The 21,720-nt window shown below is 52.8% G+C and overlaps 1 protein-coding gene across 2 annotated transcripts in view; it reads left to right on the forward strand.

Annotated features, from left to right (window-relative positions):
* The window catches only part of bphl (biphenyl hydrolase like), a 45,905-nt gene that overhangs the window by 5,270 nt on the left and 18,915 nt on the right, over nucleotides 1-21,720 (forward strand). For both annotated transcript variants that reach the window (XM_085989216.1, XM_085989217.1), the window contains exon 2: nucleotides 18,516-18,616. In XM_085989216.1, coding sequence (XP_085845342.1) covers nucleotides 18,516-18,616 — 101 coding nt within the window. The remainder of the gene's footprint in view (nucleotides 1-18,515; nucleotides 18,617-21,720) is intronic.

Below are 21,720 nucleotides of genomic sequence, written 5' to 3' on the forward strand. Positions count from 1 at the left end.
GTGCACAAATTGGGTGCCATGTTTCCTACATTACAACAGTGATTGCCCTTCAAAAAAAGTACCAAGTTGGCTGTAAAGTGCTTTGCGACTTCCTGAGGTTGTGACTGGTGCTGTATAAATGCAAGTTCTTACTTTTCTATTGGAGCAGTAATGACAGAAGGTCTAAGGCCCAAAGTAGGGGCAAGGATGAAGCCCAAGAGCAGCACTTTGGTGGGGTGGGGGATGGAGGGGGGGGGAGAAGTCTGAGAGCAGTGCTGAGACGGGACAGGAAAATCCAAGACGAGCGCTGGAGAGGAAAGCTTTGAAGGGAGGGGAAATCCCGAGAACCACGTTGGGGAGGGGGAAGAAAACATGAGTGGTGCAGGAGGGGAGGAGGGAGGAAAAGCCCAAGAGTGTGCTGGGTGTGGGTGGGGGAGAGGGCAAGTGGGGAAGCAAAGGGCGGAGAGGAGAGAAGGTGACAGGGGCGATGGGAGCAATAGAGACAAAAGTGAAGGAGCCCATGACCAGCTCAGGGGAGGTAGGGGATGAGCATGGCAGCATTAACTGGACAGGAGGTAGCAGAGTAACAGCATGACATTAGGTGGGAATGGGAGAAAAGTACTTCCTTGAAATGATGGGGTTGGTGTAGAAGAATGACGGTAGACTAGGTAGGGGTGTTGGAGGGGAGAATGTCGGTAGACTAGGTAGGGGTGTTGGAGGGGGGGAATGTTGGTAGACCAGGTGGGGGTGTTGGAGGGGGAGAATGTTGGTAGACTAGGTAGGGGTGTTGGAGGGGGAGAATGTCGGTAGACTAGGTAGGGGTGTTGGAGGGGGAGAATGTCGGTAGACTAGGTAGGGGTGTCGGAGGGGGAGAATGTCGGTAGACTAGGTAGGGGTGTTGGAGGGGAGAATGTCGGTAGACTAGGTAGGGGTGTTGGAGGGGAGAATGTCGGTAGACTAGGTAGGGGTGTCGGAGGGGGAGAATGTCGGTAGACTAGGTAGGGGTGTCGGAGGGGGAGAATGTCGGTAGACTAGGTAGGGGTGTCGGAGGGGGAGAATGTCGGTAGACTAGGTAGGGGTGTCGGAGGGGGAGAATGTCGGTAGACTAGGTGGGGGTGTCGGAGGGGCGAATGTCGGTAGACTAGGTAGGGGTGTTGGAGGGGAGAATGTCGGTAGACTAGGTAGGGGTGTTGGAGGGGAGAATGTCGGTAGACTAGGTAGGGGTGTCGGAGGGGAGAATGTCGGTAGACTAGGTAGGGGTGTCGGAGGGGAGAATGTCGGTAGACTAGGTAGGGGTGTCGGAGGGGGAGAATGTCGGTAGACTAGGTAGGGGTGTCGGAGGGGAGAATGTCGGTAGACTAGGTAGGGGTGTCAGAGGGGGAGAATGTCGGTAGACTAGGTAGGGGTGTTGGAGGGGAGAATGTCGGTAGACGAGGTAGGGGTGTTGGAGGGGAGAATGTCGGTAGACTAGGTAGGGGGTGTCGGAGGGGGAGAATGTCGGTAGACTAGGTAGGGGTGTCGGAGGGGGAGAATGTCGGTAGACTAGGTAGGGGTGTCGGAGGGGGAGAATGTCGGTAGACTAGGTAGGGGTGTCGGAGGGGGAGAATGTCGGTAGACTAGGTGGGGGTGTCGGAGGGGGAGAATGTCGGTAGACTAGGTAGGGGTGTCGGAGGGGGAGAATGTCGGTAGACTAGGTGGGGGTGTCGGAGGGGGAGAATGTCGGTAGACTAGGTGGGGGTGTCGGAGGGGGAGAATGTCGGTAGACTAGGTAGGGGTGTCGGAGGGGGAGAATGTCGGTAGACTAGGTAGGGGTGTCGGAGGGGGAGAATGTCGGTAGACTAGGTGGGGGTGTCGGAGGGGGAGAATGTCGGTAGACTAGGTGGGGGTGTCGGAGGGGGAGAATGTCGGTAGACTAGGTAGGGGTGTTGGAGGGGAGAATGTCGGTAGACTAGGTAGGGGTGTTGGAGGGGAGAATGTCGGTAGACTAGGTAGGGGTGTCGGAGGGGGAGAATGTCGGTAGACTAGGTAGGGGTGTTGGAGGGGAGAATGTCGGTAGACTAGGTAGGGGGTGTTGGAGGGGGAGAATGTCGGTAGACTAGGTAGGGGTGTTGGAGGGGAGAATGTCGGTAGACTAGGTAGGGGTGTTGAGGGGGAGAATGTCGGTAGACTAGGTAGGGGTGTTGGAGGGGGAGAATGTCGGTAGACTAGGTAGGGGTGTTGGAGGGGAGAATGTCGGTAGACTAGGTAGGGGTGTTGGAGGGGGAGAATGTCGGTAGACGAGGTAGGGGGTGTTGAGGGGGAGAATGTCGGTAGACTAGGGAGGGGTGTTGGAGGGGGAGAATGTCGGTAGACTAGGTAGGGATGTTGGAGGGGAGAATGTCGGTAGACTAGGTAGGGGTGTCGGAGGGGGAGAATGTCGGTAGACTAGGTGGGGGTGTTGGAGGGGGAGAATGTCGGTAGACTAGGTAGGGGTGCCGGAGGGGGAGAATGTCGGTAGACTAGGTAGGGGTGTTGGAGGGGGAGAATGTCGGTAGACTAGGTAGGGGTGTCGGAGGGGAGAATGTCGGTAGACTAGGTAGGGGTGTTGGAGGGGGAGAATGTCGGTAGACTAGGTCGGGGTGTTGGAGGGGAGAATGTCGGTAGACTAGGTAGGGGTGTTGGAGGGGGAGAATGTCGGTAGACTAGGTAGGGGTGTTGGAGGGGGAGAATGTCGGTAGACTAGGTCGGGGTGTTGGAGGGGAGAATGTCGGTAGACTAGGTAGGGGTGTTGGAGGGGGAGAATGTCGGTAGACTAGGTAAGGGTGTTGGAGGGGGAGAATGTTGGTAGACTAGGTGGGGTGTCGGAGGGGAGAATGTCGGTAGACTAGGTGGGGGTGTTGGAGGGGGAGAATGTCGGTAGACTAGGTAGGGGTGCCGGAGGGGGAGAATGTCGGTAGACTAGGTAGGGGTGTTGGAGGGGGAGAATGTCGGTAGACTAGGTCGGGGTGTTGGAGGGGAGAATGTCGGTAGACTAGGTGGGGGTGTTGGAGGGGGAGAATGTTGGTAGACTAGGTAGGGGTGTTGGATGGGGAGAATGTCGGTAGACTAGGTAGGGGGTGTTGGAGGGGAGAATGTCGGTAGACTAGGTAGGGGTGTTGGAGGGGGAGAATGTCGGTAGACTAGGTTGGGGTGTCGGAGGGGAGAATGTCGGTAGACTAGGTAGGGGTGCCGGAGGGGGAGAATGTCGGTAGACTAGGTAGGGGTGTTGGAGGGGAGAATGTCGGTAGACTAGGTAGGGGTGCCGGAGGGGGAGAATGTCGGTAGACTAGGTAGGGGTGTTGGAGGGGGAGAATGTCGGTAGACTAGGTAGGGGTGTTGGAGGGGAGAATGTCGGTAGACTAGGTAGGGGTGCCGGAGGGGGAGAATGTCGGTAGACTAGGTGGGGGTGTTGGAGGGGGAGAATGTCGGTAGACTAGGTAGGGGTGCCGGAGGGGGAGAATGTCGGTAGACTAGGTAGGGGTGTTGGAGGGGGAGAATATCGGTAGACTAGGTAGGGGTGTTGGAGGGGGAGAATGTTGGTAGACTAGGTAGGGGTGTTGGAGGGGAGAATGTCGGTAGACTAGGTAGGGGTGTCGGAGGGGGAGAATGTCGGTAGACTAGGTAGGGGTGTCGGAGGGGAGAATGTCGGTAGACTAGGTAGGGGTGTTGGAGGGGGAGAATGTCGGTAGACTAGGTAGGGGTGTTGGAGGGGGAGAATGTCGGTAGACTAGGTAGGGGTGTTGAGGGGGAGAATGTCGGTAGACTAGGTAGGGGTGTTGGAGGGGAGAAAGTCGGTAGACTAGGTAGGGGTGTTGGAGGGGAGAATGTCGGTAGACTAGGTAGGGGTGTTGGAGGGGAGAATGTCGGTAGACTAGGTAGGGGTGTCGGAGGGGGAGAATGTCGGTAGACTAGGTAGGGGTGTTGAGGGGGAGAATGTCGGTAGACTAGGTAGGGGTGCCGGAGGGGGAGAATGTTGGTAGACTAGGGAGGGGTGTTGGAGGGGAGAATGTCGGTAGACTAGGTAGGGGTGTTGGAGGGGAGAATGTCGGTAGACTAGGTAGGGGTGTCGGAGGGGGAGAATGTCGGTAGACTAGGTAGGGGTGTCGGAGGGGGAGAATGTCGGTAGACTAGGTAGGGGTGTCGGAGGGGGAGAATGTCGGTAGACTAGGTAGGGGTGTCGGAGGGGAGAATGTCGGTAGACTAGGTAGGGGGTGTTGGAGGGGGAGAATGTCGGTCGACTAGGTAGGGGTGTTGGAGGGGAGAATGTCGGTAGACTAGGTAGGGGTGTTGGAGGGGAGAATGTCGGTAGACTTGGTAGGGGTGTTGGAGGGGAGAATGTCGGTAGACTAGGTAGGGGGTGTTGGAGGGGGAGAATGTCGGTAGACTAGGTAGGGGTGTTGGAGGGGAGAATGTCGGTAGACTAGGTAGGGGTGTTGGAGGGGAGAATGTCGGTAGACTAGGTAGGGGGTGTTGGAGGGGAGAATGTCGGTAGACGAGGTAGGGGTGTTGGAGGGGGAGAATGTTGGTAGACTAGGTAGGGGGTGTTGGAGGGGAGAATGTCGGTAGACTAGGTAGGGGTGTTGGAGGGGGAGAATGTCGGTAGACTAGGTAGGGGGTGTTGGAGGGGAGAATGTCGGTAGACTAGGTAGGGGTGTTGGAAGGGAGAATGTCGGTAGACTAGGTAGGGGGTGTTGGAGGGGAGAATGTCGGTAGACTAGGTAGGGGTGTTGGAGGGGGAGAATGTTGGTAGACTAGGTAGGGGTGTTGGAGGGGAGAATGTCGGTAGACTAGGTAGGGGTGTTGGAGGGGGAGAATGTCGGTAGACTAGGTGGGGGTGTTGGAGGGGAGAATGTCGGTAGACTAGGTAGGGGTGTTGGAGGGGGGGAATGTCGGTAGACTAGGTGGGGGTGTTGGAGGGGAGAATGTCGGTAGACTAGGTAGGGGTGTTGGAGGGGGAGAATGTTGGTAGACTAGGTAGGGGGTGTTGGAGGGGAGAATGTCGGTAGACTAGGTAGGGGTGTTGGAGGGGAGAATGTCGGTAGACTAGGTAGGAGGTGTTGAGGGGGAGAATGTCGGTAGACTAGGTAGGGGTGTTGGAGGGGGAGAATGTCGGTAGACTAGGTAGGGGGTGTTGAGGGGGAGAATGTCGGTAGACTAGGTAGGGGTGTCGGAGGGGGAGAATGTCGGTAGACTAGGTAGGGGTGTTGAGGGGGAGAATGTTGGTAGACTAGGTAGGGGTGTTGGAGGGGGAGACTGTCGGTAGACTAGGTAGGGATGTTGGAGGGGAGAATGTCGGTAGACTAGGTAGGGGTGCCGGAGGGGGAGAATGTCGGTAGACTAGGTGGGGGTGTTGGAGGGGGAGAATGTCGGTAGACTAGGTAGGGGTGCCGGAGGGGGAGAATGTCAGTAGACTAGGTAGGGGTGCCGGAGGGGGAGAATGTCGGTAGACTAGGTAGGGGTGTTGGAGGGGGAGAATGTTGGTAGACTAGGTAGGGGTGTCGGAGGGGGAGTATGTCGGTAGACTAGGTAGGGGGTGTTGGAGGGGGAGAATGTCGGTAGACTAGGTAGGGGTGTCGGAGGGGAGAATGTCGGTAGACTAGGTAGGGGTGTTGGAGGGGGAGAATGTCGGTAGACTAGGTCGGGGTGTTGGAGGGGAGAATGTCGGTAGACTAGGTGGGGGTGTTGGAGGGGGAGAATGTTGGTAGACTAGGTAGGGGTGTTGGAGGGGGAGAATGTCGGTAGACTAGGTAGGGATGTTGGAGGGGAGAATGTCGGTAGACTAGGTAGGGGTGCCGGAGGGGGAGAATGTCGGTAGACTAGGTGGCGGTGTTGGAGGGGGAGAATGTCGGTAGACTAGGTAGGGGTGCCGGAGGGGGAGAATGTCGGTAGACTAGGTCGGGGTGTTGGAGGGGGAGAATGTCGGTAGACTCGGTAGGGGTGTCGGAGGGGGAGTATGTCGGTAGACTAGGTAGGGGGTGTTGGAGGGGGAGAATGTCGGTAGACTAGGTAGGGGTGTCGGAGGGGAGAATGTCGGTAGACTAGGTAGGGGTGTTGGAGGGGGAGAATGTCGGTAGACTAGGTAGGGGTGTTGGAGGGGGAGAATGTCGGTAGACTAGGTAGGGATGTTGGAGGGGAGAATGTCGGTAGACTAGGTAGGGGTGTTGGAGGGGGAGAATGTCGGTAGACTAGGTAGGGGTGTTGGAGGGGGAGAATGTCGGGAGACTAGGTAGGGATGTTGGAGGGGAGAATGTCGGTAGACTAGGTAGGGGTGCCGGAGGGGGAGAATGTCGGTGGACTAGGTAGGGGTGTTGGAGGGGGAGAATGTTGGTAGACTAGGTGGGGTGTCGGAGGGGGAGTATGTCGGTCGACTAGGTAGGGGTGTTGGAGGGGGAGAATGTCGGTAGACTAGGTAGGGATGTTGGAGGGGAGAATGTCGGTAGACTAGGTAGGGGTGCCGGAGGGGGAGAATGTCGGTGGACTAGGTAGGGGTGTTGGAGGGGGAGAATGTTGGTAGACTAGGTGGGGTGTCGGAGGGGGAGAATGTCGGTAGACTAGGTAGGGGTGTCGGAGAGGAGAATGTCGGTAGACTAGGTAGGGGTGTTGGAGGGGAGAATGTTGGTAGACTAGGTAGGGGTGTTGAGGGGGAGAATGTCGGTAGACTAGGTAGGGGTGTCGGAGGGGAGAATGTCGGTAAACTAGGTAGGGGTGTCGGAGGGGAGAATGTCGGTAAACTAGGTAGTGGTGTTGGAGGGGAGAATGTCGGTAGACTAGGTAGGGGGTGTTGGAGGGGAGAATGTCGGTAGACTAGGTAGGGGTGTTGGAGGGGGAGAATGTCGGTAGACTAGGTAGGGGTGTTGGAGGGGGAGAATGTCGGTAGACTAGGTAGGGGTGTTGGAGGGGAGAATGTCGGTAGACTAGGTAGGGGTGTTGGAGGGGAGAATGTCGGTCGACTAGGTAGGTGTGTTGGAGGGGAGAATGTCGGTCGACTAGGTAGGGGTGTTGGAGGGGAGAATGTCGGTAAACTAGGTAGGGGTGTCGGAGAGGAGAATGTCGGTAGACTAGGTAGGGGTGTCGGAGGGGGAGAATGTCGGTAGACTAGGTAGGGGTGTTGGAGGGGAGAATGTCGGTAAACTAGGTAGGGGTGTTGGAGGGGAGAATGTCGGTAAACTAGGTAGGGGTGTCGGAGGGGGAGAATGTCGGTAGACTAGGTAGGGGTGTCGGAGGGGAGAATGTCGGTAGACTAGGTGGGGGTGTTGGAGGGGGAGAATGTCGGTAGACTAGGTAGGGGGTGTTGGAGGGGGAGAATGTTGGTAGACTAGGTAGGGGTGTCGGAGGGGAGAATGTCGGTAGACTAGGTAGGGGTGTCGGAGGGGAGAATGTCGGTAGACTAGGTAGGGGTGTTGGAGGGGGAGAATGTCGGTAGACTAGGTAGGGGTGTCGGAGGGGAGAATGTCGGTAGACTAGGTAGGGGTGTTGTAGGGGAGAATGTCGGTAAACTAGGTAGGGGTGTTGGAGGGGGAGAATGTCGGTAGACTAGGTAGGGGTGTGGGAGGGGGAGAATGTCGGTAGACTAGGTAGGGGTGTTGGAGGGGAGAATGTCGGTAGACTAGGTAGGGGTGTTGGAGGGGGAGAATGTCGGTAGACTAGGTCGGGGTGTTGGAGGGGAGAATGTCGGTAGACTAGGTAGGGGTGTTGGAGGGGGAGAATGTTGGTAGACTCGGTAGGGGTGTCGGAGGGGGAGTATGTCGGTAGACTAGGTAGGGGGTGTTGGAGGGGGAGAATGTCGGTAGACTAGGTAGGGGTGTCGGAGGGGAGAATGCCGGTAGACTAGGTAGGGGTGTTGGAGGGGGAGAATGTCGGTAGACTAGGTAGGGGTGTTGGAGGGGGAGAATGTCGGTAGACTAGGTAGGGATGTTGGAGGGGAGAATGTCGGTAGACTAGGTAGGGGTGTTGGAGGGGGAGAATGTCGGTAGACTAGGTAGGGGTGTTGGAGGGGGAGAATGTCGGTAGACTAGGTAGGGATGTTGGAGGGGAGAATGTCGGTAGACTAGGTAGGGGTGCCGGAGGGGGAGAATGTCGGTGGACTAGGTAGGGGTGTTGGAGGGGGAGAATGTTGGTAGACTAGGTGGGGTGTCGGAGGGGGAGTATGTCGGTCGACTAGGTAGGGGTGTTGGAGGGGGAGAATGTCGGTAGACTAGGTAGGGATGTTGGAGGGGAGAATGTCGGTAGACTAGGTAGGGGTGCCGGAGGGGGAGAATGTCGGTGGACTAGGTAGGGGTGTTGGAGGGGGAGAATGTTGGTAGACTAGGTGGGGTGTCGGAGGGGGAGTATGTCGGTCGACTAGGTAGGGGTGTTGGAGGGGGAGAATGTCGGTAGACTAGGTAGGGATGTTGGAGGGGAGAATGTCGGTAGACTAGGTAGGGGTGCCGGAGGGGGAGAATGTCGGTGGACTAGGTAGGGGTGTTGGAGGGGGAGAATGTTGGTAGACTAGGTGGGGTGTCGGAGGGGGAGAATGTCGGTAGACTAGGTAGGGGTGTCGGAGAGGAGAATGTCGGTAGACTAGGTAGGGGTGTTGGAGGGGAGAATGTTGGTAGACTAGGTAGGGGTGTTGAGGGGGAGAATGTCGGTAGACTAGGTAGGGGTGTCGGAGGGGAGAATGTCGGTAAACTAGGTAGGGGTGTCGGAGGGGAGAATGTCGGTAAACTAGGTAGTGGTGTTGGAGGGGAGAATGTCGGTAGACTAGGTAGGGGGTGTTGGAGGGGAGAATGTCGGTAGACTAGGTAGGGGTGTTGGAGGGGGAGAATGTCGGTAGACTAGGTAGGGGTGTTGGAGGGGGAGAATGTCGGTAGACTAGGTAGGGGTGTTGGAGGGGAGAATGTCGGTCGACTAGGTAGGGGTGTTGGAGGGGAGAATGTCGGTCGACTAGGTAGGGGTGTTGGAGGGGAGAATGTCGGTAAACTAGGTAGGGGTGTCGGAGAGGAGAATGTCGGTAGACTAGGTAGGGGTGTCGGAGGGGGAGAATGTCGGTAGACTAGGTAGGGGTGTTGGAGGGGAGAATGTCGGTAAACTAGGTAGGGGTGTTGGAGGGGAGAATGTCGGTAAACTAGGTAGGGGTGTCGGAGGGGGAGAATGTCGGTAGACTAGGTAGGGGTGTCGGAGGGGAGAATGTCGGTAGACTAGGTGGGCGTGTTGGAGGGGGAGAATGTCGGTAGACTAGGTAGGGGGTGTTGGAGGGGGAGAATGTCGGTAGACTAGGTAGGGCTGTCGGAGGGGAGAATGTCGGTAGACTAGGTAGGGGTGTCGGAGGGGAGAATGTCGGTAGACTAGGTAGGGGTGTTGGAGGGGGAGAATGTCGGTAGACTAGGTAGGGGTGTCGGAGGGGAGAATGTCGGTAGACTAGGTAGGGGTGTTGTAGGGGAGAATGTCGGTAAACTAGGTAGGGGTGTTGGAGGGGGAGAATGTCGGTCGACTAGGTAGGGGTGTTGGAGGGGGAGAATGTCGGTAGACTAGGTAGGGGTGTTGGAGGGGAGAATGTCGGTAGACTAGGTAGGGGTGTTGGAGGGGGAGAATGTCGGTAGACTAGGTCGGGGTGTTGGAGGGGAGAATGTCGGTAGACTAGGTAGGGGTGTTGGAGGGGGAGAATGTTGGTAGACTCGGTAGGGGTGTCGGAGGGGGAGTATGTCGGTAGACTAGGTAGGGGGTGTTGGAGGGGGAGAATGTCGGTAGACTAGGTAGGGGTGTCGGAGGGGAGAATGTCGGTAGACTAGGTAGGGGTGTTGGAGGGGGAGAATGTCGGTAGACTAGGTAGGGGTGTTGGAGGGGGAGAATGTCGGTAGACTAGGTCGGGATGTTGGAGGGGAGAATGTCGGTAGACTAGGTAGGGGTGTTGGAGGGGGAGAATGTCGGTAGACTAGGTAGGGGTGTTGGAGGGGAGAATGTCGGTAAACTAGGTAGGGGTGTCGGAGGGGGAGAATGTCGGTAGACTAGGTAGGGGTGTCGGAGGGGAGAATGTCGGTAGACTAGGTGGGCGTGTTGGAGGGGGAGAATGTCGGTAGACTAGGTCGGGATGTTGGAGGGGAGAATGTCGGTAGACTAGGTAGGGGTGTTGGAGGGGAGAATGTCGGTAAACTAGGTAGGGGTGTTGGAGGGGAGAATGTCGGTAAACTAGGTAGGGGTGTCGGAGGGGGAGAATGTCGGTAGACTAGGTAGGGGTGTCGGAGGGGAGAATGTCGGTAGACTAGGTGGGCGTGTTGGAGGGGGAGAATGTCGGTAGACTAGGTAGGGGGTGTTGGAGGGGGAGAATGTCGGTAGACTAGGTAGGGCTGTCGGAGGGGAGAATGTCGGTAGACTAGGTAGGGGTGTCAGAGGGGAGAATGTCGGTAGACTAGGTAGGGGTGTTGGAGGGGGAGAATGTCGGTAGACTAGGTAGGGGTGTCGGAGGGGAGAATGTCGGTAGACTAGGTAGGGGTGTTGTAGGGGAGAATGTCGGTAAACTAGGTAGGGGTGTTGGAGGGGGAGAATGTCGGTCGACTAGGTAGGGGTGTTGGAGGGGGAGAATGTCGGTAGACTAGGTAGGGGTGTTGGAGGGGAGAATGTCGGTAGACTAGGTAGGGGTGTTGGAGGGGGAGAATGTCGGTAGACTAGGTCGGGGTGTTGGAGGGGAGAATGTCGGTAGACTAGGTAGGGGTGTTGGAGGGGGAGAATGTTGGTAGACTCGGTAGGGGTGTCGGAGGGGGAGTATGTCGGTAGACTAGGTAGGGGGTGTTGGAGGGGGAGAATGTCGGTAGACTAGGTAGGGGTGTCGGAGGGGAGAATGTCGGTAGACTAGGTAGGGGTGTTGGAGGGGGAGAATGTCGGTAGACTAGGTAGGGGTGTTGGAGGGGGAGAATGTCGGTAGACTAGGTCGGGATGTTGGAGGGGAGAATGTCGGTAGACTAGGTAGGGGTGTTGGAGGGGGAGAATGTCGGTAGACTAGGTAGGGGTGTTGGAGGGGGAGAATGTCGGTAGACTAGGTAGGGATGTTGGAGGGGAGAATGTCGGTAGACTAGGTAGGGGTGCCGGAGGGGGAGAATGTCGGTGGACTAGGTAGGGGTGTTGGAGGGGGAGAATGTTGGTAGACTAGGTGGGGTGTCGGAGGGGGAGAATGTCGGTAGACTAGGTAGGGGTGTCGGAGAGGAGAATGTCGGTAGACTAGGTAGGGGTGTTGGAGGGGAGAATGTTGGTAGACTAGGTAGGGGTGTCGGAGGGGAGAATGTCGGTAAACTAGGTAGGGGTGTCGGAGGGGAGAATGTCGGTAAACTAGGTAGGGGTGTCGGAGGGGAGAATGTCGGTAGACTAGGTAGGGGTGTCGGAGGGGAGAATGTCGGTAAACTAGGTAGGGGTGTCGGAGGGGAGAATGTCGGTAAACTAGGTAGTGGTGTTGGAGGGGAGAATGTCGGTAGACTAGGTAGGGGGTGTTGGAGGGGAGAATGTCGGTAGACTAGGTAGGGGTGTTGGAGGGGGAGAATGTCGGTAGACTAGGTAGGGGTGTTGGAGGGGGAGAATGTCGGTAGACTAGGTAGGGGTGTTGGAGGGGAGAATGTCGGTAGACTAGGTAGGGGTGTTGGAGGGGAGAATATCGGTCGACTAGGTAGGGGTGTTGGAGGGGAGAATGTCGGTAAACTAGGTAGGGGTGTCGGAGAGGAGAATGTCGGTAGACTAGGTAGGGGTGTCGGAGGGGGAGAATGTCGGTAGACTAGGTAGGGGTGTTGGAGGGGAGAATGTCGGTAAACTAGGTAGGGGTGTTGGAGGGGAGAATGTCGGTAAACTAGGTAGGGGTGTCGGAGGGGGAGAATGTCGGTAGACTAGGTAGGGGTGTCGGAGGGGAGAATGTCGGTAGACTAGGTGGGGGTGTTGGAGGGGGAGAATGTCGGTAGACTAGGTAGGGGGTGTTGGAGGGGGAGAATGTCGGTAGACTAGGTAGGGGTGTCGGAGGGGAGAATGTCGGTAAACTAGGTAGGGGTGTTGGAGGGGAGAATGTCGGTAAACTAGGTAGGGGTGTCGGAGGGGGAGAATGTCGGTAGACTAGGTAGGGGTGTCGGAGGGGAGAATGTCGGTAGACTAGGTGGGCGTGTTGGAGGGGGAGAATGTCGGTAGACTAGGTAGGGGGTGTTGGAGGGGGAGAATGTCGGTAGACTAGGTAGGGCTGTCGGAGGGGAGAATGTCGGTAGACTAGGTAGGGGTGTCGGAGGGGAGAATGTCGGTAGACTAGGTAGGGGTGTTGGAGGGGGAGAATGTCGGTAGACTAGGTAGGGGTGTCGGAGGGGAGAATGTCGGTAGACTAGGTAGGGGTGTTGTAGGGGAGAATGTCGGTAAACTAGGTAGGGGTGTTGGAGGGGGAGAATGTCGGTCGACTAGGTAGGGGTGTTGGAGGGGGAGAATGTCGGTAGACTAGGTAGGGGTGTTGGAGGGGAGAATGTCGGTAGACTAGGTAGGGGTGTTGGAGGGGGAGAATGTCGGTAGACTAGGTCGGGGTGTTGGAGGGGAGAATGTCGGTAGACTAGGTAGGGGTGTTGGAGGGGGAGAATGTTGGTAGACTCGGTAGGGGTGTCGGAGGGGGAGTATGTCGGTAGACTAGGTAGGGGGTGTTGGAGGGGGAGAATGTCGGTAGACTAGGTAGGGGTGTCGGAGGGGAGAATGTCGGTAGACTAGGTAGGGGTGTTGGAGGGGGAGAATGTCGGTAGACTAGGTAGGGGTGTTGGAGGGGGAGAATGTCGGTAGACTAGGTAGGGATGTTGGAGGGGAGAATGTCGGTAGACTAGGTAGGGGTGTTGGAGGGGGAGAATGTCGGTAGACTAGGTAGGGGTGTTGGAGGGGGAGAATGTCGGTAGACTAGGTAGGGATGTTGGAGGGGAGAATGTCGGTAGACTAGGTAGGGGTGCCGGAGGGGGAGAATGTCGGTGGACTAGGTAGGGGTGTTGGAGGGGGAGAATGTTGGTAGACTAGGTGGGGTGTCGGAGGGGGAGAATGTCGGTAGACTAGGTAGGGGTGTCGGAGAGGAGAATGTCGGTAGACTAGGTAGGGGTGTTGGAGGGGAGAATGTTGGTAGACTAGGTAGGGGTGTCGGAGGGGAGAATGTCGGTAAACTAGGTAGGGGTGTCGGAGGGGAGAATGTCGGTAAACTAGGTAGGGGTGTCGGAGGGGAGAATGTCGGTAGACTAGGTAGGGGTGTCGGAGGGGAGAATGTCGGTAAACTAGGTAGGGGTGTCGGAGGGGAGAATGTCGGTAAACTAGGTAGTGGTGTTGGAGGGGAGAATGTCGGTAGACTAGGTAGGGGGTGTTGGAGGGGAGAATGTCGGTAGACTAGGTAGGGGTGTTGGAGGGGGAGAATGTCGGTAGACTAGGTAGGGGTGTTGGAGGGGGAGAATGTCGGTAGACTAGGTAGGGGTGTTGGAGGGGAGAATGTCGGTAGACTAGGTAGGGGTGTTGGAGGGGAGAATGTCGGTCGACTAGGTAGGGGTGTTGGAGGGGAGAATGTCGGTCGACTAGGTAGGGGTGTTGGAGGGGAGAATGTCGGTAAACTAGGTAGGGGTGTCGGAGAGGAGAATGTCGGTAGACTAGGTAGGGGTGTCGGAGGGGGAGAATGTCGGTAGACTAGGTAGGGGTGTTGGAGGGGAGAATGTCGGTAAACTAGGTAGGGGTGTTGGAGGGGAGAATGTCGGTAAACTAGGTAGGGGTGTCGGAGGGGGAGAATGTCGGTAGACTAGGTAGGGGTGTCGGAGGGGAGAATGTCGGTAGACTAGGTGGGGGTGTTGGAGGGGGAGAATGTCGGTAGACTAGGTAGGGGGTGTTGGAGGGGGAGAATGTCGGTAGACTAGGTAGGGGTGTCGGAGGGGAGAATGTCGGTAGACTAGGTAGGGGTGTCGGAGGGGAGAATGTCGGTAGACTAGGTAGGGGTGTTGGAGGGGGAGAATGTCGGTAGACTAGGTAGGGGTGTCGGAGGGGAGAATGTCGGTAGACTAGGTAGGGGTGTTGTAGGGGAGAATGTCGGTAAACTAGGTAGGGGTGTTGGAGGGGAGAATGTCGGTAGACTAGGTAGGGGTGTTGGAGGGGGAGAATGTCGGTAGACTAGGTAGGGGTGTTGGAGGGGGAGAATGTCGGTAGACTAGGTAGGGATGTTGGAGGGGAGAATGTCGGTAGACTAGGTAGGGGTGCCGGAGGGGGAGAATGTCGGTGGACTAGGTAGGGGTGTTGGAGGGGGAGAATGTTGGTAGACTAGGTGGGGTGTCGGAGGGGGAGTATGTCGGTCGACTAGGTAGGGGTGTTGGAGGGGGAGAATGTCGGTAGACTAGGCAGGGATGTTGGAGGGGAGAATGTCGGTAGACTAGGTAGGGGTGCCGGAGGGGGAGAATGTCGGTGGACTAGGTAGGGGTGTTGGAGGGGGAGAATGTCGGTAGACTAGGTAGGGGTGTCGGAGAGGAGAATGTCGGTAGACTAGGTAGGGGTGTTGGAGGGGAGAATGTTGGTAGACTAGGTAGGGGTGTTGAGGGGGAGAATGTCGGTAGCCTAGGTAGGGGTGTCGGAGGGGAGAATGTCGGTAAACTAGGTAGGGGTGTCGGAGGGGAGAATGTCGGTAAACTAGGTAGTGGTGTTGGAGGGGAGAATGTCGGTAGACTAGGTAGGGGGTGTTGGAGGGGAGAATGTCGGTAGACTAGGTAGGGATGTTGGAGGGGGAGAATGTCGGTAGACTAGGTAGGGGTGTTGGAGGGGAGAATGTCGGTAGACTAGGTAGGGGTGTTGGAGGGGAGAATGTCGGTCGACTAGGTAGGGGTGTTGGAGGGGAGAATGTCGGTAAACTAGGTAGGGGTGTTGGAGGGGAGAATGTCGGTAAACTAGGTAGGGGTGTCGGAGGGGGAGAATGTCGGTAGACTAGGTAGGGGTGTCGGAGGGGAGAATGTCGGTAGACTAGGTGGGGGTGTTGGAGGGGGAGAATGTCGGTAGACTAGGTAGGGGGTGTTGGAGGGGGAGAATGTCGGTAGACTAGGTAGGGGTGTCGGAGGGGAGAATGTCGGTAGACTAGGTAGGGGTGTCGGAGGGGAGAATGTCGGTAGACTAGGTCGGGGTGTTGGAGGGGGAGAATGTCGGTAGACTAGGTAGGGGTGTCGGAGGGGAGAATGTCGGTAGACTAGGTAGGGGTGTTGTAGGGGAGAATGTCGGTAAACTAGGTAGGGGTGTTGGAGGGGGAGAATGTCGGTCGACTAGGTAGGGGTGTTGGAGGGGGAGAATGTCGGTAGACTAGGTAGGGGTGTTGGAGGGGAGAATGTCGGTAGACTAGGTAGGGGTGTTGGAGGGGGAGAATGTCGGTAGACTAGGTCGGGGTGTTGGAGGGGAGAATGTCGGTAGACTAGGTAGGGGTGTCGGAGGGGGAGAATGTCGGTAGACTCGGTAGGGGTGTTGGAGGGGAGAATGTCGGTAAAGTAGGTAGGGGCGTTGGAGGGGAGAATGTCGGTAAACTAGGTCGGGGTGTTGGAGGGGAGAATGTCGGTAGACTTGGTAGGGGTGTCTCTTGAACTTTGCGGGCTTGTTGGAAACAGAAAGTCAAAGTAAAAGGCGAGTGTGACTGTTGCGGTAGCTTTTAGGGAAGTGATGATCTGGTTGGTTTGTTGAAAATTCAAGCGTTATTTAATTCTCCTGTTTTTTAGATTAAGAAATCTATCAATTGTAAAGTAATTAAGTGTTTACAATGAACCAGAATGAACCATTTTTAACGTGAAAAGTCAACTTTTTTCAGGGCAGCATCCTTTGGCATGAGTGTAGCGTTTTGAAGGCGTGTGTACAACCTTAAATTTACTGCCTGCAGTCCCGACTGCGGTCAAGAAGACTGTTCAAATCCCTTATTTGATATGAAGTAATTTGCTTAAAAATGAAAATTCACTGAAAAGGTTTCTCTTCCAGTAGATCATTCACTGCTAATGGAATAAAAATGTTTTAAAGTATAGAGGAAAAAATATTGGCAAAAGGACAAACATAAAATAACATTTAATGCAGAGAAGCGTGAAGTGATACATTTAGGTAGGAAGAATGAGGAGAGGCAATATGAACTAAATGGTCCAATATTAAAGGGGTTGCAGGAACAGAGAGACCTGGGGGTGTATGTACACAAATCTTTGACAGTGGCAGGACAAGTTGATCAGGCTGTTAAAAAGCATTCGTGATCCTTGACTTTATAAATAGAGGAATCGAGTACAAAAGCAAGGAAGTTCTGCTAAACCTTTATAAATCACTGGTTAGGCCTCAGCTGGAGTATTGTGTCCAAATCGGGGCTCCACACTTTAGGAAGGGTGTCAAGACCTTGGAGAGGGTGCAGAGGAGATTTACTAGAATGGTACCAGGGATGAGGGACTTCAGTTATGTGGAGAGACTGGAGAAGCTGGGGTTGTTCTCCTTAGAGCAGAGAAGGTTAAGAGGAGATTTAATTGATGTGTTCAAAATCATGAATGGTTTTGATAGAATAAATAAGGAGAAACTGTTTCCCGTGGCAGAAGGGTCGGTAACCAGAGGACACAGATTTAAGGTGATTGGCAAAAGAACCAGAGGCGACATGAGGAAACATTTTCTTACACAGCGAGTTGTTGTGATCAGGAATGCACTGCCTGAGAGGGTGGTCTCTTGAAGCAGATTCAGTAGTAACATTCAAAAGGGACTTGTGACGTACACACACTAGACACAGGACTTTTATATATGGAGCAGCAGATTTCCTGTGGTGTTCCTCACGGTGAGTCAGAGGATGTTCTATTGTATAATAGGGTTGTTATACCATGCATCACAATTAGCAGGGCCACTGAGTTACAGCGAGTGAATAAGTCGAATTCCACTTTCATTGTGTGGCATTCTGGAATTTTTGTCAGTGCTCTGGGGATCAGTAGTTTCTCATCGGCAGCTTTCTAGCCACCTTTGTCTCTTTTGATTTGTATATTCCTCTATTAGGTTCTTCAGTTCTGATTCGCTGCTGTTTTACTTAATCAACAAAGTGCGATGCCAAAAATGAGATGTTACAGGAGGAACGTTGACAAACAGGAAGTTTATGTTAGATGCAACACTTTTGAGCAACTTACTAGTCAATCTTCTGTGGCATTGCGCACAGAGCATCAAGACAAGTGTCGACTTCAGGTGAAGCAGGGTTAGAGGGCGGGCATAATCGGACACGGCGCATTACATAAGATTTATAATAAGATATATAATATAAAATATATACATATAGGATAGGATATACAGCACAGAAACAGGCCATTCGGCTCAACCAGTCCATGCCGGCGTTTATGCTGCACTCGAGCCTCCTTCCGTCTTTCCTCATCTAAATCTATTAGCATGACCCTCTATTCCCTTCTCCCCCATATGCTTATCCAGCCTCCCCTTAAATGCATCTATACTGTTCGCCTCAACCACTCCCTGTGGTAGCAAGTTCCACATTCTCACCACTCTTTGGGTAAAGAAGTTTCTCCTGAATTCCCTATTGGATTTCTTGGTGACTATCTTATATTGATGGTCTCTAGTTATGCTCTTCCCCACAAGTGGAAACATTCTCTCTGTGTCGATTCTATCAAAACCTTTCATAATTTTAAAGACCTCTATTAGGTCACCCCTCAGCCTTCTCTTTTCAAGAGAAAAGAGACCCGGCCTGTTCATCCTTTCCTGATGGGTATAACCTCACACTTCTGGTATCATCTATATTTGGTTCCCATTTAAAAGTCATGTAAACTGTCCCTATTTTATATTAAATACTTTAACTTTATACCTATAACATATTTGCCATTAATGCTGCATCCTCCTCCTTTGGGCATCACCAGTCTGTGACACACGGGCGTGTTTGCTGCTCCACACTTGCACCATTACATAGAGCCCGATCAGTGCCAGAAAATGCAGACCCCATTCTTCCACCCACTGCCTCACTAATGCACGCTGAAGGAAATCTGCTTCATCTTGACTTTCCGTGGGCAAAGCCGCAGGAGATCCACTAGTTGTTATTTCTAGATAAATAGCAAAACTTAATAACAATTTGGGAATCAGAGAACTAGAGTCGGTTGGAGCTTAGAAGGTTCTCTACAGTCCAGGTTCGGGGGCTGGGCGAAGTAAACCTGAGTCACTGCATTGCCATCCCTGGTAGCAAAGTGTAGTTGCTGTGTGACAAGATTGCAGCGGCAGTTTCCAGTCTAAACTTGGATATAGGAATTTATAACGCAGATAAATTGACGATTGTAACAAAAACGTGACGGTAAGAAGTAAGACGGGCGTGACATGAATCTTGTCATTCATGTGGAAATGACTTATGAAATAATACTGGGCGGCCTGCTGGTGGCGCTGTCCAGGGAGAGTATAAATACTCGGGCATGGGCCCAGCTTGCTCAGAACATTCTTTAACAGGAACTAGTGAAGGACACTATGTTGTAAGACAGTTGATTAAAGCTTTGTTTAACGCTTAGACCAAGTGCCTGGTAGTTTTCTTACGCTAGTGCTCATTTTTAATTTCTTTTTTGATCCAGCGCAATAACCTCTGCAAAAATGGAAGTTAATGGGGTTCACCTCCATTACCAACAAACGGGGAAGGGGGACCATGCAGTACTGCTGCTCCCTGGGGCACTGGGTGAGTACGCGGGTTGTTCACCTTTTGATTTGGTTTTATGCTCCGTACGAACAGAATTTAAAAGAGCCGTCGGCCTTAACTGATCAAGTTAGTGATAACACTTCAAATATTATGATTCTTCTATCTTCAACCTACTATTTAAAAGTTTATAATTACATTTCCTCATTTTCAAGGAAAATAGATGATGCCCCCCACACCATATTAAAACAATTTGAAGTCGATGTTTTATTTAACACCAAACGAGCACCTAAAATAGAGCGTTTACATTTGATTATTTCATACTAATTTGTGTAATTTTACTTTTAATAATTCTAGATTATGTTTTGAGGCTTCCTCCAGCATATTACAAAAAAACGAGTTGTTATTTGCACCAGTATTAACGGCTGACAATCATTGTCTTTGAACAGGTCACAGCTGGTCCAGGGCGGTTAGTAAAATAAAAAGGCCAACATACCATTTGCTTTCCTAATTGCTTGCTGTAGTTGCATGTTAACTTTCAGTGATTCGTGTACAAGGACACCCAGGTCCCTCTGAACACCAACATTTCCCAATCTCTCACCATTTAAAAAATACTCTGCTTTTCTATTTTTCCTACCAAAGTGGATGACTTCACATTTCCCCACATTATATTCCATTTGCCATGTTCTTGCCCACTCACTTAGCCTGCTTATATCCCCTTGAAGCCTCCTTGCATCCTCCTCACAACTTACATTCCCACCCAGCTTTGTATCTGCAGCAAACTTGGATATATTACATTTGGTCCCCTCATCCAAATCATTGATGTAGATTGTGAATAGCTGAGGCCCAAGCACTGATCCTTGTGGTACCCCACTAGTTACAGCCTGCCAACCCGAAAATGACCCGTTTATTCCTATTCTCTGTTTTCTGTTCATTAACCAATCTGTGGTCTCACCAAGGGTCTAGGTGAGACCACACCTGGAGTACTGTGCACAGTTTTGGTCTCCTTATCGAAGGAAGGATATACTTGCCATAGAGGGAGTGCAACAAAGGTTCACCAGACTGGTTCCTGGGATGGGGGGATTGTCCTATGAGGAGAGATTGAGTAGACTAGGCCTATATTCTCTAGAGTTTAGAAGAATGAGAGGTGATCTCATTGAAACATACAAAAATCTTACAGGGCTTGACAGGGTAGATGTAGGGAGGATGTTTCCCCTGGCTGGGGATTCTAGAACTAGGGGTCACAGTCTCAGAATAAGGGGTCAATCATTTAGGACTGAGATTAGGAGAATTTTTTTCACTGAGAATTGTGAATCTTTGGAATTCTCTACCCCAGAGGGCTGTGGAGGCTCAGTCATTGAGTATATTCAAGACAGAGATCGATAGATTTTTGAATATTAAGGGAATCAAGCAATAGGGGATAGTGCGGGAAGGTGGAGTTGAGGTAGAAGATCAGCCATGATCTTATTGAATGGCGGAGCAGGCTCGAAGGGCCAAATGGCCTACTTCTGCTCCTGTTTCTTATGTTCTTATGCCCTGTAGAGTTGTAGCAAAACTTCCTTACTCTTACTAAACTTCCAAGCAGAGTATCATGGTGTTTTGCTGCTAAGGCATCGAGTTTAAACGTTCCTGAACTGAATTGTCTACAGCTGCCTGTTAATGTCTTCCTGAAACCTGACCCCCATCCCAGGCAGCTCACTGATCAGGGCACACTCACAGTTATGACTGTTATTGTAGCTGGTGAGAGAGACTTGGGACTGCATGTGTTGGGAAGGCTAGTTTTTAATTCCAGGGCCTGCACACCCACTAATCTGCCCCTACAGATTACACGAGCAGACCCGAATCTTGTGGAGTGGGAAGCACCTTAGCACCCATCCCATATGGAACATATGCAGTTGCTTTTGATCCCATTATTGCTCCAACTTTAAAAAAAATTAATTGAAAGGAGCAAACTTGGATTATGTTTGGGCCGACACATGGCAGATTAAATTTAACGCAGAGAAGTGTGAAGTGATGCATTTTGGTAGGAAGAATGAGGAGAGGCAATATAAACTAAATGGTACAATTGTAAAGGGGATACAGGAACAGAGAGACCTCGCGGTGTACGTACATGAATCTTTGACGGTGGCAGGACAAGTTGAGAAGGCTGTTAAAGAAAAAATGGGATCCTGGGCTTTATTAGTAGAGGAATAGAACACAAAAGCAAGGAAGTTATGATAAACCTTTATAAAACCTTTAGGCCCCAGCTGGAGTATTGTGTTCAATCTGGGCACCGCATTTTAGGAAGGGTGTCAAGGCCTTGGCAAGGGTGCAGAAGAGATTTACCAGGATGGCACCAGGGATGAGGGACTTCAGTTATGTGGAGAGACTGGAGAAGCTGGGGTTGTTCTCCTTAAAGCAGAGAAGGTTAAGAGGAAGTTTGACAGAGGTGTTCACAATCTTGAAGGGTTTTAATAGAGTAAATAAGCAGAAACTGTTTCCAGAGGCAGAAGGGTCAGTATCCAGAGGACACAGATTTAAGGTGATTGGCAAAAGAACCAGAGGCGACATGAGGAAACATTTTTTTACTCAGCGAGTTGTGGTGATCTGAAAGGGCGGTGGAAGCAGATTCAATAATAACATTCAAAAGAGAATTGGATAAATACTTGAAGGGAAAACATTTACATGGTTATGGGGAAGGAGCAGGGAGTGGGATTAATTGGATAGCTCTACCAAAGAGCTGGCACCAGCACAATGGGCCGAATGGCCTCCTTCTATACTGTATCATTCTATGAGTCTATATGCGGGGAGCTACAATTGACCTTGTGCTACTGGGTGGAAAACTGACCAGGGTTTTGTGTGTGTATGTCTCCCTGATCAAGATCTAATAAGCCTTGCTGAACATGCACTGATGTGGCTGTTGGGTGGAGACAGGATTGAGGTCGGCTGGGAACAAATAGACTGTAAAACGCACAGCCTAGGCTGACACCCGACAAACCTCCCCTTGGGCAGGGTACAAGAGGGAAATTACTGTCTGTGGAACGATGCCCCAGCAAGGTGTTAACGTCTTCAGGCATGGAGAAATCTAACAGGAAAGGAGAGGGATAAAATATCTATTTCAACCAATGCTAAAAAAGCACAGTGTGCACATCTAAGAGGTGGTGTTT

Source organism: Somniosus microcephalus, chromosome 5 (assembly GCF_052327205.1).
Source record: "Somniosus microcephalus isolate GS21.2 chromosome 5, FLI_Smic_1.0, whole genome shotgun sequence".
Classification (NCBI taxonomy): Eukaryota; Metazoa; Chordata; class Chondrichthyes; order Squaliformes; family Somniosidae; genus Somniosus; species Somniosus microcephalus.